General features: G+C 41.6%; 2 protein-coding genes across 2 annotated transcripts in view; both read left to right on the forward strand.

The window, feature by feature from the left end:
- ankhd1 (ankyrin repeat and KH domain containing 1) overlaps window positions 1–9,734 on the forward strand; it is a 33,545-nt gene extending 23,811 nt beyond the window's left edge. The window contains exons 27-39 of the mRNA XM_047353739.1: window positions 1,346–1,462; window positions 1,569–1,737; window positions 1,864–2,063; window positions 2,767–3,128; window positions 3,268–3,423; window positions 3,601–3,750; window positions 4,656–6,204; window positions 6,321–6,510; window positions 6,742–6,867; window positions 8,253–8,504; window positions 8,601–8,785; window positions 8,868–9,035; window positions 9,134–9,734. Coding sequence (XP_047209695.1) covers window positions 1,346–1,462; window positions 1,569–1,737; window positions 1,864–2,063; window positions 2,767–3,128; window positions 3,268–3,423; window positions 3,601–3,750; window positions 4,656–6,204; window positions 6,321–6,510; window positions 6,742–6,867; window positions 8,253–8,504; window positions 8,601–8,785; window positions 8,868–9,035; window positions 9,134–9,193 — 3,684 coding nt within the window. The 3' untranslated portion in view covers window positions 9,194–9,734. The remainder of the gene's footprint in view (window positions 1–1,345; window positions 1,463–1,568; window positions 1,738–1,863; window positions 2,064–2,766; window positions 3,129–3,267; window positions 3,424–3,600; window positions 3,751–4,655; window positions 6,205–6,320; window positions 6,511–6,741; window positions 6,868–8,252; window positions 8,505–8,600; window positions 8,786–8,867; window positions 9,036–9,133) is intronic.
- A 1,871-nt stretch (window positions 9,735–11,605) lies between these two features.
- higd2a (HIG1 hypoxia inducible domain family, member 2A) lies at window positions 11,606–13,216 on the forward strand. The gene is made up of 2 exons (XM_047353534.1): window positions 11,606–11,806; window positions 12,812–13,216. Exons 1-2 carry the CDS (start codon window positions 11,632–11,634, stop codon window positions 12,976–12,978), a joined length of 342 nt encoding a protein of 113 aa, XP_047209490.1. The 5' UTR covers window positions 11,606–11,631; the 3' UTR covers window positions 12,979–13,216.
- Window positions 13,217–14,321: the final 1,105 nt, after the last annotated feature.

The raw sequence follows: 14,321 nt of genomic DNA on the forward strand, positions 1-14,321 counted from the left end.
CGGTTAAACCTAACCTCTGATTTTTAGATCCTACATTTAAATACATAAATAAAATCTGCTAACCTTAGTGGACCTAGTAATAAAATGAATTTAATATACTTTAAATTTCAGCTCTCTGTGGAAGCAGAAATAACTAACACTCTCATCAAACTGACTTTTTAAGCTTGTAATGCTAGACTATTTTACATTGTTCAGAGAAACACTTTGAAACAAACAACTCCCCAGTTTTGTGTATTATTTATCAGTTTTTAAGTTAAAAAGAAGGGAGCCACAGACCTGGTGCATGTGTGATGAATGAGAAGTAGGCTTTATTGCAAATCGATGAGTGTTACAGATGTCCTCCGATTTGGAGTGCTGTGATTTTTAATTATATTTTATAGTGTAATTGTAATGGTTGAGGAACACTGGGTTGGAATCGCGTTGGGTGTGCTCGCCCCTCTAAGTGAGGACACGGATATTTCATTTAACATTTGTTTCAATGACACATTTCCCTGAAGTCTGGAGCAGTTTTAAATGAGTTCTAAATTGTAATTGCTGTCACAGAATCACAAGTTATCTCCGGCTACTCGGCTGTGAAGGAAGTAGTCTAAATGCTGTAGTGTGCGCTGGGGAAATTAGTTTTAAGTTTGTGGCACCTACACATTTACATGGGATTCGGAGTGACTTTGCATAAACTATAATGTGTAACTGCTGTGACAGAATCTTCTGTTACTCTTTTATTGGTGAAAATCTATGTTTTTAATTTTTGTGAGACTTTTTGTCCACTTTTTCAACTCACACTTTGGGAACTGAACAACGTGTCATATGAAATTAAATGCAGCTACACATGTAAACAAAGTGGGGAATGACTTTAGTTATCATTTAAAACACAACTAGTATGAAACAATCAGAGATTAATGCTGTATTAGACTGATTTCACCGCTTTTAACCACAGGCTGAACTGTGCTGTTGCAGTAGGTGGTTGATTCTTTCTTCAGATCACTGAAGCAGCAGTAATGGCTGAGTTTGAAAGTTTTGCTTGAAAACAAATAATTAGTCCTGCTATAAAACTAGAACTTGAAAGATTAATGGTTTGCAGTGGCTGTATTTCAAAGCCAAAATTTCTCACCTTTCGAAAGCGGTGAGAAACTGCTGCAGTTGGAGTGGCCCTCTCAGCGTCAGCAGTCAGACATAAACAGCCCTGTTTTGGTCCCCACAGTGCAAACGCACACAACCGATGGCCAGGATAAAATGACATATTCTGGGAATTAAAGTTCTAGGGAGAAAACATTACACCGCATTTGGAGACCTAACTGAGACGACCAAAAAAGAAACAAAGCTGTTAACTTGAGTTTTTCTCCCACAGGAGCTGTTAAAGAAGTGTCACCAGTGTATGGAGACTATTGTTAAAGCAAAAGACCAGCAAGCAGCAGAAGCCAACAAGAACGCTAGCATTCTCCTCAAGGAGTTGGACTTGGAGAAGGTAATTTTATTGCTGCAGTCTGTGATTTCTGTTTTTTTTAAACATCTTGAAGACAGTCCATGAATGATAGGAAGCATGTTTTATGCAACTCTGTTGTGTCTAACAGTCTCGGGAGGAGAGCAAGAAGCAGGCACTGGCTGCCAAGAGGGAGAAGAGGAAGGAGAAGCGCAAGAAGAAGAAGGAGGAGCAAAAGAGGAAGCAGGAGGAAGAGGAAGGGCAGAAAACCAAGGAGGAGTCCTCGGAGATGCAGGAGCAGAAAGAGGATTCAGCTGAAGGTAACCTTTAATCTTTTTTTCCTTTATTTTCAGACTTGTCGCCGAAATACTAAAGAGTTTCGGTTTCTGTGGATCACTTGATTTTTGTTTTGTTTGTCTAAACTTGATCCCTCTTGTCTCTTTTAGAAAAAGAGGTTCCCATTGAGCCTCCAAGTGCAACCACCACCACCACCATTGGTATATCTGCCACTTCCACCACTTTCACTACAGCTTTTGGTAAGAAACGAGCAAGTGTGGCCACCACCCCAAACACCAATCGTAAGAACAAAAAGAACAAGACCAAGGACTCAGCGCCCAATGAGCCCATCATATTACAGGATCCGCAGGTGAGCACGTCTCCTTCAGCCATAAGTACATTTCAAGAAATTAGAATATAATCAAAAACATAGAATAAGTATTTCAAGAAATCAATTGAAACTGAGAAATGATGTCTTCAGTACACAAAGAGTGATATATTAAGTGTGTTCATTTCTGTAAATCGTTATTGATTGTGGATTACAGGTAATGGAAACCCAAAATTTAGTTTGTCTCAAAATAGAACATCAAGCAAGAGCAATTTTAGGAGGATTTTTAATACGGAAATGGTCAGTCATTGTCTACCCAATCAGGGGAAACCTGCTGACCTGACATTACTCTAGCAGACACTTATTGACACCCTCTGAAGGGGGGGTAAGCCACAAAAGGTCATTGCTAAAGCAGCTGTAAACGTACTGCATCTATGCATATTATGATAAAGTTGAGTGGAAGAAAAAAGTACTAAAGTTGGATAACGCTTGAAAAGATTGTTTCATGTAATACATTTTCAGATACGGATTTGTGGGGTTTTATTAACTGTAGTCCATAATCATAAATAAGTTCTTAGAATATATCAACTGGTGTGTAATTTATAAGTTAGTTTTTCTTTTAAAAGTAAACACTCAAAATTTTATGTGACATATTTTAAATAATTGAGATGTATTTGCATATAGTTTTCTGCATTTAAACTAAGCTTAATTTAAATAAAATTGTAATGCTTACCTGTTGTTTTAGGTTGCACTTGCACAGCACAAGGCTGACAAGAACAAGATCCATGGTGAGCCACGGGGTGGGGGCGGGGGAGTGACGGGTGGCAACAGCGATTCAGACCCCCTCGATAGCACCGACTGTGCCAGTGAGAGCAGCAGCAGTGGGGGGAAGAGTCAGGAGCTTAACTACCTCCCTGACCTCACCTCATCCGCCTCCTCCTCCTCCTCTTCTTCCTCCTCTTCCTCCTCCTCCTCAGCCCCCTCCTCAGGAGCAACCCAGTCCCAGGCCCTCATTCCCGGCCCAGAGAAGAGACACTGTCCTCAGCCGCCATCTGACATGAAAGGGGACAATAAGGTCACAGTCTCCATCTCGAAGCCAACGCAAAAGTGAGTCCCTGATAAACTTGAACTCAAGCTAAGCCTTACAGTATTTATCATCCTGTATTTGGCACTAACACCAGGTCATTACTTCATCATATCACTTCCGTGTTAACACAAATGAAATGTGAGCTTTGTTTTATCACAGAGGTCCAGATACAAGCGACACCTCCTGCTCCAGCTCTCTGCCTTCCCCGTTTAAGACCATGGCTCTTCCAGTGACCTCCCCCAACAGTAAACTCAGCCTCACAAGTCCAAAGAGAGGCCAGAAAAGAGAAGAAGGTTGGAAAGAGGTGGTCAGAAGGTCAGTTTTCAGGTTTTTCCAATTTACCTGTTCAGTTATATGTCCTGAATACATCTAGAGATAATGAATTTGTATGCCACATTCTTGCAATATGTATCAGCAAACACTAGATTTGAATCAAAGTTACCAAGTTTCACATCTAACTGGAAGCCTCTGATTTCTCTACTTGTTTTCCAGATCAAAGAAGCTCTCAGTACCGGCCTCAGTTGTCTCCCGGATTATGGGTCGGGGAGGCTGCAACATCACGGCCATCCAGGACGTGACAGGAGCTCACATTGATGTGGACAAACAGAAGGACAAAAACGGAGAGAGGATGATCACAATCAGGTAAAAATACTCTCATGTGGATTGGGCCTCACAACACAATCTCAGTGATGCGGGCTATAGTGAGAGAGAGATGTAGATTATTGGTTGCTTAATCTAATTGAAATCATTTAATTCACGTAGACCTTAATTTCACCGCAGCATAACTTGAAATTTAAATTCTCTCTTTCAGAACGTTCGGGCCCAGTCATAATGTAGAATGCCCTTTCAGGTCTTGGGTTTTATTTATCAGAACATGAACATTGTGCTGTTAAACAGATTTTAAAAGGATTTACATCTAAACTCAACAATGCAAAACCAACTAGTTTCCAAAATGTTGTTTCTTCTTTATGTGAAAAATATTTAAAGCCCCTAATTTATCAACTGGTGTGGCTGCCTTCACAAAAACTGTAAAGCATGGCGGTGGAGGTGTGATGATTTGGGCTTGTTTCGCTGCTACAGGACCTAGGCACCTAGCTATGAGTCAACTGAAATCCACTAAACCGGAGTTTTTAAAGTGAAATGTGCGGCCATCTGTTCAACAGCTGCAGCTTGGCTAAAATTGGGCCATGCAACAGAACCGATTCTAGTTTCCAAACGGCTGAAACCAAAAAGCATTAAGTGTTGCAACAGCCTGGTCAAAGCCCAGGCCTCAGTTTGATTGGACACTATAGAAGCCAGACATAAGCGAATGCCTAGAAACTTCAATAAACCAAAACGTTGTTAGCGTGTTAGAAAGATGAGTGGGCCAAAAATTCCTCCCCTGCGGTGTGAGACATAAAGGAGTTTTGATACACAGCTTTACCATTTAGACTTCATCTATATTTCATAAATACTGAAATGGTGGAATCTACTGTGTCTGTTTTTAAAACGTATTTAAAGTCTTCACACATTAGAACTTGTTCTGACTGAAATATATTCTGTTTCAGAGGAGGCACAGAGTCTACGAGGTATGCAGTCCAGTTGATCAATGCTCTAATCCAGGACCCAGCCAAAGAGCTCGAGGATTTGATCCCCCGGAATCATATCAGAACTCCAGGCTCTAAGGCGGCCTCGGCCTCGTTCTCTAGTACCATGGGGACCACCGGTGGTTCAGCTACAGGCCCAAAGCCTCTGAGCTCATTGGTCACCTCTTCAGGGGTTTCGTTCCAACCCTCCTTATCTACATCTTCATCCTCTTCTCAGGCTGGGGGAAAAATCGGGAAGGGGCTGCCCTCAAATGTCCGGCAGCCTTTCCCAGTGTCTCTGCCCCTGGCATATGCCCACCCTCAGCTGGCTTTACTAGCTGCTCAGACCATGCACCATATCAGACACCCTCGTCTGCCCATGGCACAGTTTGGGGGCACCTTCTCTCCAGCTGCCAGCACCTGGGGACCCTTCCCTGTGCGTCCTGTGAGTCCCGGCAGTGCTAACAGCTCCCCGAAACACAACGGAGGAGCCAACAACACTGGGGGCCAAGCTAAGCCCACCTCAGCCCACAGTGAGCACATCAGCGCAGCCAGTTCAGGAACCCCTGTCACAACTACCAACACCATGACCACCAGTGTACCCAACACATCCGCAGCCGCATCCTCTCCTCATACCCCCAATCCGACACCGTACAATCCCCAGTCGAGCATCCCTACCCCCTCATCTGTCAGGAAGCAGCTCTTTGCTCCTGACCCCAAGCCGACAGGTGTTACGCCAGTATCCAACGCAACTGCCACTAGTGTCAGTAATGCAGTAAGAGGAACAGGTTCTCCTGCTCATCCCACTTCCACTACAACCACGCCTAACGCTTCCCAGCAGCAGGTTGGACCCATTTCTCAGCCTCCAATCCAGCCAACTAAAACGGAGCCTGCTCCTGTTACCCCTGCTGGCAAAGACAAGCCACCTGCACCTGAGAATCAGACCACGTCTGTCAGCGAGAGCATCAACTCTGTGGGGTTCACTTCTCCTGCTCTAGCTTTAGGTACCAAGCAAGAACCTCGACAGCAGTTACCTCCCCCTGCTTCTTCTGTACCATCCACAGAGGCTCATCCACCCCTCCACAACTCTCAGCCCAGCTCCTGTCTTCCCCCAGGAACATCTCCTGCTCACTCACACAACGTTGCACATCCAAACAACACTGTTCCCCACTTCTCAGCTCCTGCACCCAGAGTCTCCCATCGTATGCAGCCACCGGGGCCTTACTACTCCCCTCCTGAGCAGCAGCAGTCACAACAACAGCAGCAGCAGTCTGTGTTTGTACCCTTCAGCGCTCAACAGGAACTACCAAAACAATCCCAAAGCCAGACATCCCAGCCGACAAACCTACACTCACAATCCCAGACCCAAGGCCAAGCACCAGGCTCCCTTCAGGTCTCAGCTAATCTGGGGATAATGAACGGTTCCCAGATGCAGCACATCACGGGTGCAGGCAAGGCTCAGCAGATACCTCCCAACTTTGGTCCTGCAGGTCTCTTCAATTTCAGCAGCATCTTTGACAACAGCAGCCAGGCGAGTTTGAAGCACTTTACACAACCAGCACGAGCCACTGATAGCATTTAGTATTTTTAATCTTACAGATGGCCAATGAAGCTGATTCTGATAACCAATATTTGTGTTACCAGCAGGTGGGAAACAATCAGGTGTGGGGTTCATGTCACTTGCCTGCACGATCACCTCCAGAGCAGTCATATTCAGCCCCGCCTGCCTACATGAACATGGGTCAGATGGAGAACATGATGCCCCCACCTCCTCCAGAGAGCTCCAAAGCCCCTGGCTACCGATCAGCCTCCCAGAGGATGGTCAACAGCCCAATTGGTACAAGTCTTTCTTTAAGTTCATAATCTGTTGTTTTGGTTTAGGTCAATGTTCTTTTTTTTTTTTTGTGAGTAATAAAACGGGAGTAAGTTGTGAGGGTTTGTACAAGTCTCAATGTTTTTTAGACGGTTTTCAACGATGCAATGATTGCTGCAAATGGCACAATGGTATAACCTGAGCAACAGTTTTGCTTGGAATGTAAGTAATGTAAGTTGATGTTTTTTTTCACAGCGTTGACCAGCTTTGCCACCAGTATCTCTGGCAGCCCTGTGTATCTGCATGGTCACACTGGGGTTGGCACGCCCTCATTCAGCCGACAGCACTTTTCCCCTCACCCATGGAGTGCATCCACATCAGGTAGACCCTCATAGAACTTATTAAATATTAAATACCAAGCATTTAGGATCATTTCCATCTCTCTTATTGATATATTCTTTAAAGGAATAAACCAATAACAGATTTTGTAAAGCTATGACCTGCTGGTGCAGATTTCATCCAGTTCCAATTTGTTAAGACTGTTTTTTTTTTTTTTTACTTTTTGCACTAATTTGCAGACTTAACGGTCTAATTAAATGTTTACAGTAGATTTTTTCTAACAGCCCAGCTTTTCAGTAAAAATCCTTGAATTTATAGGAACAGTATCTCCACAAATAAACCCAACTAAAAATAATTGAAGGAGATCTTGTTTACTCCTTTACAAGGCAGATAATAGCTTACTAACTTATTTTTACCCCCTTTTTAAAATGTAGACATCCACCATATCACAAATTAAAAAAATGTTCTAAATGATCCATAAAAAATAAGCTGGGTCCGACTTAATATTAGAAAGGAAAAAGCTCTGATTTATTGTTGTTAGATTCATGTATTCAGTGCACCTAATGTCATAATTATTTCTATTAGCTCTACAGGCAATGTCACGCTATCTTACTGTGTGAGAGAGAGCAGTCTGCGTTACACAGCTTTGCAGAAGAACAAGATTTTACTGTTACTTTAAAACAAACTAGTTACACAGCTGGGCTTGTATTTCAATTTTTTCCAAATGTTTTTTTAAAGCATATTATTTACAGTCTGTAAATAATATTTAAATCCTTCAGTTAGTACATTTTGTCACTCTTTATTCATGTTCATTCGTCATTATTTCTATAATTTATCCATCCTAATATTACGTTACTAGATGGCCTGCTGGGGGATGATACAGTTTTCTAGAAAAAAATAAAACATTAATTATTTTGTTTGGTTTTTTTTGCATGTTTGGACTGTTTGTAGAAGCATTAGAGACCCAAATAGAAGTATAAAAATGATCAACAAGTGAATTTTGCATAACAGTTCACCTTTAAGACACTCACTAAAAGTCCCCCTCAATACTCTTAACGTCTGTTCACTTTAGGAGCTCTCTCAAGATGCTTTTTGAATAATTTTTTGTGAATCAATTGTCTTACTGAGGAGAAGATCTTTAGAATTTGAGAAATTCTGAGATTTTTCTGAGAATGACGCCACTAGGAGCTACTTTTAGTCTTAGGATTTTTTGTACATATGGGCCCGAATTTTTTTAGCGTCTTATGTAAATTGGCACAAGAGGGGTGGTTAAGATTACAAACTGTAACTACTGACCTTTACTTTAATCGTAAGATTTTCAAAAAGCTTGGCAACGTTTCCTAATCTAGAAAGTGTTGAGATAGAATGAGGAAATACATTGAATATATAAACCTTTTGGTGCTGTCTCTTAATTTTTTTTCTACCAGGTGAATCCCCTGTCCCACCTCCTCCCACAGTATCTTCGACTGCCCTGTCCACCTCAGCCGTGGCTCCTCCTCCCCAGCCCAAACCCGGCAGTTCCTCTCAGCAGGACAGGAAGGTTCCCCCTCCCATCGGGACAGAGCGGCTGGCCAGGATCAGGCAGACGGGTTCGGTTAACCCACCTCTACTCACAACCAGCTACACGGCTTCTGTTGGCCAGGGTGGCATTTGGTCATTTGGAGTTGGAAGCGCTTCGGGTGAGAATTAACTTTGCTAACCCATATAACAATGAAGTGTAAATAATGGTGCTATCCACCAAAATACGGATAACCTCATTTGGTGTTTTGGTGCAGAAGCCATGTCTGGGTGGTCCCAGCCCCTGATGAGCAGCCACATGATGCACCCTCAGCTGCAGGCAGAGCATTCGGCCTTCTCCCAGCACCAGCCCATGGAGCAGGATGACACAGGCATTGCTAACCCAGCTAACAGCTACCACCAGCCTCAGCATTTGCCCAACAATTACATGGACTTCCAAAAGGTAAAGCACAACTGTGACTGCGCTGATAATTTCTCCTCTGTGTGCATGTGTTAGACCAATCACCTGTTTCCTATCTGTGTAGGGGATGCCTGTGTCAATGTATGGAGGAACCATGCTGACCCCCCACCCTCCCATGGCAGAAGGTCCAGGGGGTCCAGTGTACAATGGTTTGCACGCCGGTGACCCCGCATGGAACCCCATCATAAAAGTTGTCCCTAACAATGCAGATAGCTCTGACCCACAGCAGCAGGTTTGTTAATGCTTATTCAAACATAAAAGATTTTAATTGAAATTTTACTGTAATCTAAGAAGAAAAAAAAAAAACTGTCTTTGTCCTCTTTTCTTCAGGTTTGGCCTGGTACCTGGGCACCTCATGTGGGCAATGTGCACCTGAACCACGTCAATTAGATGGCGTCCACAGCAGTTAAATGCACATAGCATGACCACAGTGCAAACATGTGATACCATAAGAGAAAATGAGACAAAACACAACATAGAGGCTTGAAGGTGCAGAGCAGGGGTTGAAGAAATGGAAGTTCTCTTGACACCATTATTTGATGTGCCTATCTCAAACATGGAAGAGAGAAAATTGGTCGACAGCTGTCATCATTGTCGTGATGATGCAAACACAAACATGCGCGTTCACCTGTTCAACAGGATCTATTCTCTGCGTAGTTTAGCGATTTTGACTTAAACCCACATACACCGTTCTTGGGCTGCAGGGGGCTCAACATGAAGTAGCTATTTAAACTCGGTCCAGAACTAGATGATGATGATTACCTAAAGAGAAATCAGAACCTTTTAGAGTGGTAAATACATGTATAATTGTTTACATACTAAAAAGGGTTAAAATGAGAGTAAATTTCATGTCGTATAGTGGCTCTACTTTATGTAGCCTGTATTAATGTGAAATATTTACCTTAATATTCAATAAAAAGATTGAAAAGTATGTGTACTCTTTGAATCATTATTTAACTGAACATGAGACTTCTGTGTCTGGAAAGGATGTCATTTTATTCTTGGTTATTTTCTGTGTCCCCATGCAGATTGCAACGATGGCCTGAAACTCTTATACAATGACATTGTATAACTAAACTATCTCATGTCTTTTAATAAACTCACAATTCTGATCAGAATCGTGTAAAAAAACATTTTACAGCACCAATTCGCATCTGTTAACTGCAAGTTTCAGACAGGTTTTTTCATTCCATTGTTATTTTGAACTTGATAATACCACATACATTTTCAATGGGTTGTAAAGAAGAGTTGGGAGCACAAGCTTGAATTGTCTCTAAGCCACATGGGATCCAAAGTCATTTAAATAGGTTGGTTTCAATCACCAACACAGGCTTTAAACATGGTACATCGGTTTTCAATATGGTTGCAGTTGCAGCCACCCCGGAAGCTTAATGCTGGTCTTCGGCTGTTCCAAAGGTAGTTTTGATGTGCGTTTGGGATAATCATCCTGCTGGAACACCAGTTTTAACCAGCTGGCTGTTGATTTAAAGTTAATCTGGAGGCAGTCTTAAATCATTTTATTCATGCTTGACTGCTGGTAGTGTTCTTTGATTTGAAAGCCTCACATTGACATCAGATTTGGTCTTATCTGACCATACAATTTTTGGGCAGCTGTAGATTTCAAACGTGCCATAACCCAACCTGCCTGAAATATTGGAGCAGGGGACTTCTTTCTTGGTCGGCATCCTCTCTGTTGTGATGTTAAATTCTTCTCACATTTAGACAGTGATACTGGTCTTCTAACAAGATCTGATTTATGAAAGGCTTGAGTCATTGTGGTTCCTAAACATCCTAATTTCCCATAGTCAAACATGCAAATTAGATTTGGAAGGCTTCTTGAATGACCTCCCCAAGCACTGACCTCAACCATATTGATGTGTTAAAAATGCTTAGGTCTGTTCCAGGAAGCACACTGAAATGAATTCTGCCAAACTTGATCAGAAATGTGAAAAAAGTAGCGATTGATGGGAACAAATATAAGGGATTTATTTTAAACCTACGAAAGGACATTTAACTAGTGGAGTTATATGTAAATATGTTGGCCACAGCTTACCAAATTTCAGTTTAAAAAAAAAATCAAAGATATTTAATTATTCCATTCTTAAAAGAAATGTTTCAAACGCACCACCATAAACCTAAAACGATCAACATTCGTATCCGTGACGTATGTAAACCTCTACTGGTAAACAGGATTCGACTTGTCCAATACTGCCATCTAGCGGCGGGACTAGGCGTAAATCTAACCATATAGTTAAGATATATATATATGTTCTCCCCGTGCATGCGTGGGTTCTCACCGGGTACTCTGACCTCCTCCCACAGTCCAAAGACATTCCTGTTAGGTTAATTGGTTTCTCTAAACTGCCCTTAGGTGTGTGAATGAGTGTGTGCATGGTTGTTTGTGTGTTGCCCTGTGATGGACTGGCGACCTGTCCAGGGTGTATCCTCCCTCTCGCCCATAGACTGCTGGAGATAGGCACCAGCTCCCCCGCGACCCACTATGGAATAAGCGGTAGAAAATGACTGACTGATTGACTGACTATATATATATATATATATATAATATATATTTGCCATAACAGGTGTTTTTAGGACTATTTTAGGATTAAATGTTAATCGTTTGATATTTATACATACATTCTGCTTAAAAATTAGTAACTTTATTTGTAGTATCAGACAGGTACAGCGCGCAACGAGCGCTAGGAGGGGATATTGTGGCTATCGATGACATCCCCCTTGTTTAATTCTTGGTAAAAAGACATTTACTGTGAAACAATCTGATAGTTTAACCGGAAGTGATTTTATTTTGTCAGTATTCCAACTCCAGTATGGCGGCGACAGCAACTTCTGCGGTGCCTGATCAGCCGTTGAAAGCACAGGCGCCGTTTGACTTGTCTCATCCCCCAGATATCGAGGGCTTCACCCCCCTAACGAAAATCAAAGACGAGAGCTTCAAGGAAAAGTTCCTGCGGAAGACCAAGGAGAATCCATTCGTCCCGATAGGTGAGTTACACAAGCAGGACCCTGCAGACGGAAGTGTAGTACTAGTGTCCTCCACTAGTTGGGTTAGCTTTAAATGCTACATTATAACCTTGCTGTGTAGTGTTGTAGTTGTGCCACCTTTTACTTTTATAGAGGAAGAACCTGTTTGTGTGATTACTAAGTTATGTTAATTTAATTTAAATTAGTTAATTTAGAAGGAATAAAAATAGATTAGCGACTCTATCTGAACTTTAAATGCCTGACATAAACAAAGCAGACATATTTGGGGAAAAACTTGGATGCATTTTCCTGGAGTAAAGTGACATTATTAAAATATATTAATTTAGGCTTTGTTACGCAGTTTTTTTTTTTTGTGTTTGTCTAAAACATTCGTAAGTATTTTTGGTTTCTTCTCCTCATTTTGTTTCCCCTTGAACGTTTTTACATTTTGTTGAAGCACAGATGAGAGAGGAAAGAAGAAGAAGATAGGCATGTATCACAAGATGTTCTGATGTGGTGCAGCTCTAATCTCAGTAGGGGACTTGGTCAGAATTGATTTGAACATGGATGGAGCTGGATGCAGGGAATCCTTGAAGACAAGTATGCAACTGACCTGAGTTTGGGTTGGAGGTTCCTCTCCAAGCAGGGCAGTAACTTGAAAATACTTGTGTTCAAATGGCCCAGTCAAAGTCCAGACCTAAATTCAATTAAGAAACTGTGGCCAGACTTGACAGTTAATATTCACTGGCAATCTCTTTTTAATAAGACCAAGCTTGAGCTATTTTGCAAAGAAGGATGGGACAAAGAAGCTGCTTGTTGATGTGCAAATCTGACAAAGAACACAAATGCCTACTTCAAGATATATGAATACTTTAAGGCAGCATACCCTAATAGTTTTAAAACTATTGAAAGTTGTTTTGCACTGCTAACCTTTTCTATATTTTGCTGGCCTCCATCTCTTACATGTTTTCTTCACTGCCAGCAGAGATCAGATCCTTAATGTGTCCTGTCCTTATTATTCCTCAGGTTGTCTGGGAACAGCCGGAGCGCTGATGTACGGTCTTCGCGCCTTCCACCAAGGAAAAACCAGACAATCCCAGATGTTGATGAGGGGCCGGATTTTCGCTCAGGGCTTCACTGTAGTTGCCATCATTTTTGGCATCTTTGCCACAGCGTTGAAACCCAAACAGTGAAGATGAACCAATCTTGTGCTTCTCGACGGTGTCCATTCAACTTGGGATCGGACCAGATCCGTTGTGGAATTGGACTCTGAATAACTGAATTTTGTTTAATATATCCAATGTTGTTCAGATACATAGCTTATTTGTTGTTTTTTCACAACACTGAAGCGCTCACGGTGATACTTTGCTGTGTGGAACAGCACAGCAGTGTCAGCTCAGATTAATAAATTGGAGTTCAGTTTAATAGCAATGAGACTTTTTTGTTTCTAATTTTAATAAATAATGTAAGAAGAAACGTGTTGCATTAACTTGACCTTAAATGTTTTTTTCTGTTTATAAAATGAACCATACTTGGCTGTTTTTAGATTAATGTCCTCTTCTTTTCAATACGTTGCATTGATAAAGTACGTTAATGGCTGGATTTTAAATAACGCTGAGTCAAAGTACTCCTTAGGACTTTTATGTGAAACTGCATGGAAAAATGGCTGATCTAGTGCTACAGTACTGTGAAAAAGTATCTACCCTGTTTCAAAATCTGCAGAGCTGAATGACATGCTGATGATGGGGGGAATTCAGCCGTTTGATTTAGATGCGTTGAAGCTGGGATGCATCCCAAAGTTGCAGGATAATAACCCTCTTGGACCGGATGTGGCTACCCCTGACCTACCTAAATACAAAATGCTGTTTTTAAATGACTCAATTTCATGAAGGGAAAAAGTTCTCCAGCAATAGAAAACTTACCGAGCGCTACCAGAACAGGGGTCAAATTTACTGGTATGCTCAAGAAACATTCGAAGACCCAGCTTTTCATAGAGTATCTCCTACCCAACCTCCTCTATGCCTGCACTATATATCTACACCGTCACCTCTGGCGGAAGATGACCGGTGGTCCTTCTCCAAGTAGCTTGTTAGCTTTCGTATTAACCGCATGGTTACATCCTAATTCTCAAGTCGCTTTAGATGAAATTGTCGACCAATTCTGGTATTCCTGGGAAGGTTCTCCACTGTTCTTTCCATTTGTAGATAATGGATCTCACTGTGAATTGTTGGGAGTCTCTAAGCTTATGGCTCTTTTAACAGTTTCAGTATCAGTAATTTAGTTTCTCATCTCCTCTTGAATGTCTTTGGATCTGGGAATATATATAAAAAAAAGGTTTTAGCCTACTTCAGTTGTTAGACAGGTTCTATTTAAGTGATTTCTTGATTCAAACCAGTCTGGACATGATCAGACCAAGTGAAATTGAACTGAGCTTCCCAAAAATGTGGTTAATCACAATTACTGAATCAACAATAAAAGTGTGTCTTATGTTCTCCATTATTTAATAAAATGAACATTTGAAAAATGCAATTTGTAT

Source organism: Girardinichthys multiradiatus, chromosome 23 (assembly GCF_021462225.1).
Source record: "Girardinichthys multiradiatus isolate DD_20200921_A chromosome 23, DD_fGirMul_XY1, whole genome shotgun sequence".
Lineage (NCBI taxonomy): Eukaryota > Metazoa > Chordata > Actinopteri > Cyprinodontiformes > Goodeidae > Girardinichthys > Girardinichthys multiradiatus.

Bases quoted from the DNA above. Each gene is read 5' to 3' on its own strand.
- higd2a (XM_047353534.1), top strand. From the start codon at position 11,632: ATGGCGGCGACAGCAACTTCTGCGGTGCCTGATCAGCCGTTGAAAGCA. The intron at 11,807-12,811 runs GTGAGTTACACA...ATTATTCCTCAG, and splicing joins GAATCCATTCGTCCCGATAG to GTTGTCTGGGAACAGCCGGA.